The following is a 9601-nucleotide window of genomic DNA, read 5'->3' on the forward strand; positions in this document are numbered from 1 at the left end:
CTGGTCTTAGATAAGATCATAATTTCTGCTGAACCTATTGGGATCCTGTCCCCCATCAGGATCACAGGACTTCAAAATGGAAACTACTTTCTAGTGCATTTTTCGAGAAGGAAACTGAGTCCCAGGGATGGGAAATAATTTACCCACAACCGACTGGATATATAGTAATGGAGACAGGATTCAAATCTGAGTCTTACGAGTCCCACTAGGCACTAGGTGCCTGTTCGATTAGAGCAGGATTATTTTATTCAAAATAAATCCTGATTGTCAGGGTTTTCCTTCAGATGAGAAGCAAACACTTCCCTAGGAGTTAAAAACAAACAGAACTAGAAGTCGCTCTTTCAGAGATCACCCCAGGGAAGTTAGCAGGGCTAGAAGTGCGGCGGAAGGTTACAGTAATAATAAATGAACACAAATGCTCTTCACCGGAACTCTAAACAGTAACTCCCCCCACTCTTTCCCACCTCACCCCACCCCGCGTCTGAAAGGGCGGCTCTTTTGCAGTCCACCAGAGGGAGTAGCAGCACTGTATCCCAGTCCGGCCAAAAGGCCTATGGGAGATGTAGGCACAGAAAACAGAGCTGGAAAGCAAGGGGAAATCGCAATGCCTTCTGGGAATCGTAGTCCTGTCGCCAGGAGGAAAGCCCTTTGGAGATATTGCCCGATGCCTTTTGGGAATTGTAGTACCGATCCGAGGGCCGTCCGGGCTTCCTCGGCTTCCGCCGGCCCTCTTCTAGAAACCCTAACTCCCAGAGGGCGGCGGGGCGCAGGGCGGGGTCTTTACTCTCGGCTCTCGTAGCAATCTAGAAAGTGAGAGGTCGAAGTCTAAGGGATCTCCGAGGCAGGGTGAGTGTAACTTGTGGCGGTCCCCTTCCTGGCCCCCTCCCAGGACCCTCTTCCTTGACCCCGACTCTGTCATGGTCCCTTTCACTTATTGACCCCGTAATGATACCTCAACCCTTCAGGAGCCTCCAAAGAGTCCTCATAGCTCCTCTTACAGCCAAACCTTTCAGTGAGACCCTTGACTCTCCGTGCCTTCTTATATACCTAACCCCTCAGTGACTCCTTACTGACCCCCCAAATCCAGTAGTAGAGCCCCATGACTTTCCGCCCTTCGGTGACCTCAGATTCCTTCCTGACACTCCCCAACCTTTCCGTGACCCCAAAAGACTTCCTAGCCCCCTTCACAGCCTCCTTACTTACACTCCCAAATCTGTATGTAACCCCCGCATTGACTCTTCATAGCTCCCTTACTGACACCCCCAAACTGCTCAGCGATCCCAAAGACTCCTTATAGTCCTCACTAACATCTTCTCATCGGCCCCTAATGGCCCTCTCACTCCCCTCAGTGACGCTCACGACTCCTCCTCCCTCCTCCATACCCCTTCAGAACTCTCTGACTTCTCATAGCCCCTCGAACAGACCCTTTACTAACCCTCTCAGACCCCCAGGATCAGATCCCCCCACCAAGGATTCCTCAAAGTCCCCATTATAGCCCTCTTACTGACATCTCAAGCTCCTCAGTGACCCCCCCCCACACACACACAGCCCCCTTAATGAGCCCCTACAACCTCTCAGTGACCCCTGCTATTTCTCATAGCCCTTCCTTACTGCCAGTATGGACCCTCCTTAAGCCCCTCATTCATCCTCCCTAATGTCTCCTAATATTCCCCCTTATATCCCTATCTTTCTGACCCCCCTCAGATCCCTCATCGACCTGTCCCTGATTCTTCAGACTTTCTTCAGGTCTCTTCTCTTATTCCTTCAGTGACCCTCTGCTGACCCCTTGAGACCCTCCTAGACATTACCTCCTACACTGACAAGTACAGTTAGGTTGACAGTAAAAAAGAATGTAAGGTAAGAACACTGGGAGAAAAGACTAGAAATTTGGACTGACTCCAATTCTGGAGACCTTTGAAGGACAGAATAAGGAATTTGGACTTTATCCCATAGATGTTGGAGACCCATAGAAGATATTTGAGCAAAGGAATGATTGGATCAGACCTATGCATTAAAAAAATGACTATGCCACAGTGTGCTGGATGGATTGGGGATGCGGAGGCTCAGAACAGAGAGCCTGGATAGGAGGATGTTGCAACCCAGGGGGAGAAGATGAGGGTCTGAAATTAGGTGGCCATTGTAGGAGTAATAAAGCACTAGGCTGGGAGAGATGTGGCCTTGGTTGCTGACCACTGGTCCCTTGGCTGGTTCGTGTCTCCATTTATGTAAGATGAGGATGGTTTCTCATCTCATTTCGTACGGTTTCTTCCTATTTACCTCTGAGGATGATTGCGGGAAAAGCATTTTGGAAACTTTCAAGCACTATGAAAATAGGAATTATTATTTCCCTCATAGATAATATAAAAGAATATAATAGCAACTCACATTTTTATAGTGCTTGAAAAGCACTTTGATCACAACACTCTGTTAGGTAAGTGGTATTAGTATTATCTCCATTTTACAGATGAGGAAACTAAGGCTCTGTTAAGTGATTTACCCTAATCCCACAGCTGAGGCAGAATTGATAGCTTTTGCAAAACATTTCACGAGTTATCTCTTTTAATCCTTGGAACTACTCTGTGAGTTGGTACTCTTGTTAGCTGAATTTGACTGAGAAGGAAACATGCTGTGGGGAGTTAAGTGGTTTGATGAATGCTGAACCGCTATAGGGTGTCTAATGGTGGGATTTGAACTTAGGTCTTCTTGACTTGGAGTTCAACTCTCTACTTCAGAAATGACATGCAAACTATAAAATGATATAGCACTAGTCAGTCAGTAAGCAATTATTAAATACTTGCTGTGTGCTAGGCACTGTAGATTCAAAGAAAGGCAGCACACAGGAACCCTGCCCTCAAGGAGCTCCAGTCTGTTATGGGAGGCAGTCTCTGAGGGAGGTGCTAGCATTCAAGGGGAACCAGGAAAGACTTCTTCCAGAAGGAGGTGGAGTCTTCAAGGACACCAGGAGGTGGAGCATCCCAGGTACGGGGACAGTCAGAGAAAAGGAGGAGTGTTGGGGATAAGGAAGAGCAAGATAGCCAATGTGGCAGCATCAGAGAGGAAGATGTGGAAGGAAGAAGCCTGGGAAGATAGGAAGGGGTCATGCTGGGGGCTTTAAAGGCCAAGCAGGGTTTTCTGTTTGATACAGGACTGTCTTTCACTTTTCTTTGTATCTCCTGCACTTAGCACAGTGCCTGACCCCTAGGAGGCCCTTAGTAAATGCTTACTGACCACCTGATCCTGGAGATACAATAATAGGGGACCAATGGAGTTTATGGAATGGGAGGGTGCAAAGTTAGTCCTGTGCCTTAGAAAGAGCACTTTGCCAGCTGAGTGGAAAATGGACTGTGGTGGGGAGAGACCTGAGGAAGGGAGAGCAGCTGGCAGGCTATTGTAATAGATCCTACTGGAGGCACTGAGGGCCTGTACCAGGGTTCTAGCCATGTCAGAGGAGAGATCGTGGACATTTACAGGAGATATTATGATAAGTCTGGGCAACAGGTTGGATATGTGGGGTGCAGGAGAGTGAGGAGGCAAGGATGACGCTGAGGGTGTGAGCCTGGGTGGTTCCCTTGATAGTCATAGGGACTCTGGCAGGTCTTAGGAGGAAAGAGAATGAGTTCTGCCTTAGACCTGTTGGGTTTGAGATGTACACAGAGCGTCCAGCTTGAGACATCCATTTGTAACTTTAGATTATTGTAACTACAGACACAAAGTGAACATGTGTGTTCTTCAGCTACATAGGGATGGCTGTCACACCCCGTGCATGTTATTGTGGCTCAGTCGTGACCTCATGGTTCAGAGCATGCCAGTGCTGCCCAACAAAGATCAAACTGAGACCTGCTTTAAAAGGCTGAGGTCTTCTGCTGCATCTGGGACCACCTCCAGTCATCCTGATGTATATCTTGCCACTGGACCCAGGTGACCGTGGGGGAGAAAGTGAGCCCTGCCTCACTTAAATCCAATTCACTTGCATGTCACGGCATCACCTCCATGATGTCATGGTCCGCTTCGAGAATGAAGGAAAAGCAACAGCAACAAGGAAGAGGTTAGCAAAAATACTGGAGGGATTTGCCATTTCCTCCTCTAGTGGATTGTAGCAGCAAGCACCCCAAGCGTCCTCAGGGTTTGCAGCTACCACAGGTTCTTGGGTCTGCTTTGTTAAAGGAAAGCAACTCAAAATGGGTTAACAAGCTTACTTTAATCAGTCAGACATATATCGTTTACCTTGTTCAGAAGAAAAGGTCAGCACCCTGAACCTCAAAGTATACAGGCATAATTATCAAGACATTAACAGATCAAGTAGACAGCTTTCCAAACTGTCCAACCATTACATCCATACCCAGTCAACATCTGGGTTTCCACATTCTGGGTTTTTCAAAGCCGGGGGACTCTCAACAACGGCTTCCCAGAATTCGGATCAAATCACAGAACACTTCTCAAAGTGAGTCCCAAAACAAAGCTACACATCAGGGCTTATATAGCCTTCTCCTGGCTCAGAGAATGTAACAACCTTATTGACCCACTGGCCAATCAAAAAGTATCTAGTGAAAAACAAGCCTCCCTCCCCAGGCTTCTGGTGCACTTTAGCCTAGGGGCAGGGAAGATCTTTAAAATTTACATTCGCATTACATGGATTAAGACAAGCAAGTTAAGTGACTTGCCCAGGGTCACACAGCTAGTAAGTATCTGAGGCTGGATTTGAACTCAGGTCCTCCTGAGGCCAGGCCCAGGGCTCTATCCACTGAGCCATCTAGTTGCCTTGCATTTTATTATATAGGCGCATCTCCTCCTTCCACCTTGGCTGTGAACATTTCTATCCTCTTGTTCACAAATTGGCAAAAGAGAGGGAAGAAAAGAAAGCATGGCCTCACAAAATGCGAATAGCATCTTTCATCTGTCCCTAAAGTATCATAGTTAGGACAGGCCTGGTGCTCTGTAAGGGCTCGAGAGGCCAGGGCCATGAGTCTGCTTGCCCTGTGCACCAGATAGCTGTGTTTGCTCTGCCCCGAACTCCCTGGGGCAGGCATCCAGCTGAATCAGCACAATCCACTAGCTTGCATGTTCTCTAACTGTGGGTATTGGCCTCTTCCTGTATGTGGGAAGGGTTTTTTTTTTGTTTTGCATCCTAGCAGGAGACCACTTTGATGGAGTTCAGTATGCTTCAGCCTGGGGTAAAACAAACAACCCCCCAAATGTTCACTTTTCCAAAGCCAAATGGAAAGTACCTCTTGACCTTTTCATGAGTGTGCGGCTTCCTTCAACAGAGATGATTGAGCCCTACTAGGTCTGTGAGAGAAGAATGGAGATTATTAACTCTAGAAAAAAATAGAAATGGGGAGAGGACGTAGTTAAAACTTGAACCCTGAGCTTTTCAGTCTGTGGTTTGGGTCCATGTAAATGAAATGCATATTTTGAATTCAGTTCAGGAAACATTTATTGAGATCCTACTGTGTGCAAGGCGCCATACTGGGGCTACTAGACACCAATTTAACAGCCCCCATGGAACTGAATGGTATCCTGGGGGGATACAACATATACGCAAATAAATATAATGTAAGATAAACTGAGAGAGGCGGTCCTTAAGGCCAAGATGAGGAGGGGAATGCATTCCCAGGGATGAAGGATGGCTTGTGAAAATTTTTGGAGACTGGAAATGGTGAATCTAGTTTGGGAAACAGTATTCTAGTTTGGCCAAAACATTGAGTTTTTGAAGGGAAGTGAAATAAAGGTAATGTGAAATAAATGTGAAGCTGAAGGGCAGGGAGGAACCACATTGTGAAGGATCTTAAACACAAAGCTAAGTAGTTTTCATTTTCTCCTAAAGGCAATGGAGAGCCATGGAAGGTTTTTGAGCATGGGAGTGGCCCTGTTTTTGCCTCATGAATTATTTTGGCAGAGGTGTGGAAATTAATTAGAGAGACTGGAAGCAGGGAGACCAATTAGAAGGCTATTGCAGTGTTTCAAGTGAGAGGTACTCAGGGATTGAACTGGGGTAGTGGCAGTGCTGTAGAGACAGGGAAAGGCTCTAAGAGCTAGGGGTTGAAATTAATAAGCCTGGTTCCTCTTATGGACTCACCATGTCCTAATTCATGTTGCACTTAGTCTGCATACGTGTCTGAGCAAAGGGATTCACAGGCTGTGCACAGACAGACCACCCACCCCCTCCTCCTTCTCTTCTGCCAGAGCAGGCCTCTTCCTCTGTTCTCCTTGGCAGTGGTTCCTAGGCTGAATTTAGTAACCAGAGTAAACAAATCCAAGAAGAACTGAGCCTTCCTGAGATGGAACAGGTTGGAATTCCGTAGGTGAAGACGAGGGGAGAATCTTCTCTGGGCCTCTCATTAATGCACAAGGTCCTGATGGACCCCAGTGAGGCCAATAGAACACCTGCCTAGAGCTCCCAGGCTTCACCCCCTTCTCCAGACAAGCTCACCCCTGGGTGCCCTCCTTGGTGTCCTCCCTCCAGCTTTGCTGCTATACTGTGTCTCTCTTCTACTTCATAGGTGATTGCTTGAGGACCAGGCTTTTTGCTTTCCAGGGCGACAACAAACTCTACTAATCTGCTAATTCAGTGCAGTAAATATTTATTAAATGACTACCATGGACCCTGAGCTTGGGGCTGGACAGACAAAGATGAAAAAAATGGCACAGTCCCTGACCTTGGCATGCTTCTGATTTAATGGGTGTGTGGGAGGAATACAGCATGGGCACAAATGAGTATGATGCAACTGAGAATGAGATAAATTCCCAGAAGTCCAGCCTGAGAAATTTGAGGAGGGAGAGATGGCTTTCCTCTGAGGAGAGGAAATAGGGAAGGCTTCATGAAGGGGACAGCACCTGAGTGAGTTAGACCCTGGAGGGAGGAAGGGACTTTCATGGATGGAGGGGAGGTCTGTGCATTTCAGGCATGGAAGAAAGTTATAAGTAAAAGCACAGAGAAGGAAGAAGACAGGACAAAAATGAGGGGAAGAGAGTAGTACAGTTCGGGGAGGACAGAGAATTCATGAAGGGGAGTAGTAGCGTGAGGTAAAGTTGAATGGTTCCCTGCACCCTGTTTGTGGAGGGTCTAGAAGGCCAGAACCAGGAGCTAGTACTAGAGTCAGCAAGCAATAGGGAGCCACCATAAGTCTCTGAGTAGAAGAGGGGCACGGCTAAGAGATATGTATGTATTAGCACAATGGTTTCCATGGTGGGATGCAGATGGTTTGGAGCATGGAGATTTAAAGGCAAGAAGAGCGGTTGTATATTACTGTGATAGGCCAGGCACAAAAAAAGGCCCCCAGAATGGAGAATGACTCGTTTATGTGGTGTGGTAAGGTCTACAGAGTTTTTCCACCCGCTCTTGAGAGACAGACAGATAATATTATAATATTATAATATTATAATATTATCTCTGTTTTAGAGATGAGGAAACGCAGGTTTGGAAAGGTGACATGATTCGTCCAAGGTCGTGAGACTACAGTCAGCGCTGGCATCTGTAATGTAATGCCAAGGAAAGGCAACTTCCCAGGTTCAAAATACCAGCATAGGTGCTCTCTATTTTATTCAGTAACAAACCAAGAACAGAGAAGATCGAAACATGACATCATTCAAAATACAGCATTTACTAAGTGTGATTAAATAATCTCCAAGGACTACCCCACCCCAGGACTTTCCAATCATTCAATCAATTACAAAGTCCCTGTTCTAAATACTACTCCACCCCTAGGCTATACCTTCTTTTGGTCCACCACAAAACCCCTCTTCTCAAATGGAGATTATTTTCCAAACATAGGTAAAGTACCTTCATTTGTCAATCACAGAGCACAATAAGGTCAAAAGTTCCCCACCCCTAGGATCACAATTGAATCTACCCCAGAGTTACATCAAGTTTAAACACAGCACTTAATACCCAAATGGAGGTCTTTTCTTCATCTTGACACGAGGCAAGTTCTCAGCAATCTTAGTTCCTGGGGAGACAAGGCTTAGCAAGGCCATAAGATACATTGCCAGTCCCTTCATGAATTTATCCTCTGTCTGTAGAACAGTCCTAGAACCCCTGAACACATTAGCAAAGCCCTCTCCCAGGATTTCTGTAAACATACAACAAGAAAATCCTTCTTCAGGGCTTCTGAACCAACAGAAAGGCTCCCAGACCCCTGCAACAACAGCACTGTCCTTCACCAGTGGACAGTATTCATTCTGTCTGCCGGACAGTCTCCAGACCCCTGCAACAACAGTACTGTCCCTCACCAGTGGACAGTATTCACTCTCTGTCTGCAGGACAGTCTCAGGCCTTCTTAACCAAATGCCAGGTTCCAGGACTTCTTCAACAGGACAGTCTTTCACCAGTGGACAAATCTGGCAAAATAACATCAAAACAGACAGACAAAGTACCAGCAAAACAGCCATGTCTCCTCAGTCCTTGGCAGCTCAGGGGGCAGGTCTCAAAAGTCCAGGGCAATTCAAAGCGGCCACCAGCAATCTCTTAGTCTCTCTCTCTCCACGAGGTGCTGCTTCCAAAAAGAAAATCTTCCGCCTCTCTCTAGTGTCTCTCCAAATCTACCTCACCAGCTCCTCCCAGTTCAGGACTTTCTTTTCACATCAACAAGCCCATCCCACAGGTGGGATTAACAAACTCTGGGCTTTAACACAATCAATTTGAAAACCAAGCCAATACAGGGGAATCTTTAATTGCCATTACTATCACAGCATCTGAACCAGTCTCTCTTGACTCAATTGCTTCCTTCCATCTTCAACATCACATGATCCCACGTAGCAGCGGATGTGGGAGGCATGCAGAGGCAGTGAGCAGACCAGTATGGGCTCTGAAAAGGGGCAAGGCTGGAGAAGTAGGTTGTACCCATGAGGGAGAGAACTTTAAATGCTGGTCTGAAGGATTCTGCAGGAATTCTAGGCTAAGCGGATGGTTCAGAAGCAATAGCTTCCCATTCAGACCTTCTCGCCTTTCTTGACTTTGCTTTTGCACCTGCCTCTGTACCTTTTGTCTCAGCCAAAAGACCTCAGTTCTGGACCTTGTTTTGCCACTCATCAGAATGGACAAGTCAGTTCCCCATGGGCCTCACTTTCTCCTTTGTAAGATGAGGGGGTTGGATTCGTTGTCCTCGGGGCCCTTCCTAGCTCTGACATGCTATGTTCTAAGCCCCTCCCAGCACTAACATTCTCTGTTCTAAGCTCTCTTCCAGCTCTGACATTCTGATTCTTATCTGCCCTCTTCTTATCTGTCCTCCCTTAACTCATTTTTCAAGACCCAGCTGATGCCCCAACTCTTCTGTGAAACCATTCCTGACTACACACTGATCTTTTCTCCTCCCTGTCCTGCTATACTAATGGTTAGGTCTGTAGTTTAACACTTACTGGGTCTGGAATTGTTTCATGCATGTCAGTTCTATTCTCAGCTGGATTATAAACTTCTTAAGGATAGGGAAGACATCTCATATGTATTTAAATCATCTTTGACTCTTTCCTTTCCCTCACTCCTCATATCCAATCAGGTACTAAGTCTTGTAGATTCTACCTCCCTAACCTCTCCTGCATCCACCTGCTTCTCCCTGCTCAGCACAGCCTCCATCCTCATTGAAGCCCTCATCCCCTCTTGCCTAAA

General features: G+C 46.7%; 1 protein-coding gene across 4 annotated transcripts in view; it reads left to right on the forward strand.

Annotated features, from left to right (window-relative positions):
• Positions 1–790: 790 nt before the first annotated feature.
• PAFAH2 (platelet activating factor acetylhydrolase 2) overlaps positions 791–9601 on the forward strand; it is a 54070-nt gene continuing 45259 nt past the window's right edge. Inside the window, exons 1-3 of one of the 4 annotated variants that reach the window (XM_069079278.1) lie at positions 796–846; positions 1769–1857; positions 3734–4045. In XM_069079278.1, coding sequence (XP_068935379.1) covers positions 3991–4045 — 55 coding nt within the window. In that variant the 5' untranslated portion in view covers positions 796–846; positions 1769–1857; positions 3734–3990. Of the gene's footprint in view, positions 847–1768; positions 1858–3733; positions 4046–9601 lie in introns of those variants that run through there. The other 3 variants (XM_069079280.1, XM_069079281.1, XM_069079279.1) reach the window with 3 other exon arrangements.

Source organism: Petaurus breviceps, unplaced genomic scaffold, assembly GCF_028583685.1.
Source record: "Petaurus breviceps papuanus isolate PSGF00001 unplaced genomic scaffold, PetGlider_PUasm1.0 91041, whole genome shotgun sequence".
Classification (NCBI taxonomy): domain Eukaryota; kingdom Metazoa; phylum Chordata; class Mammalia; order Diprotodontia; family Petauridae; genus Petaurus; species Petaurus breviceps.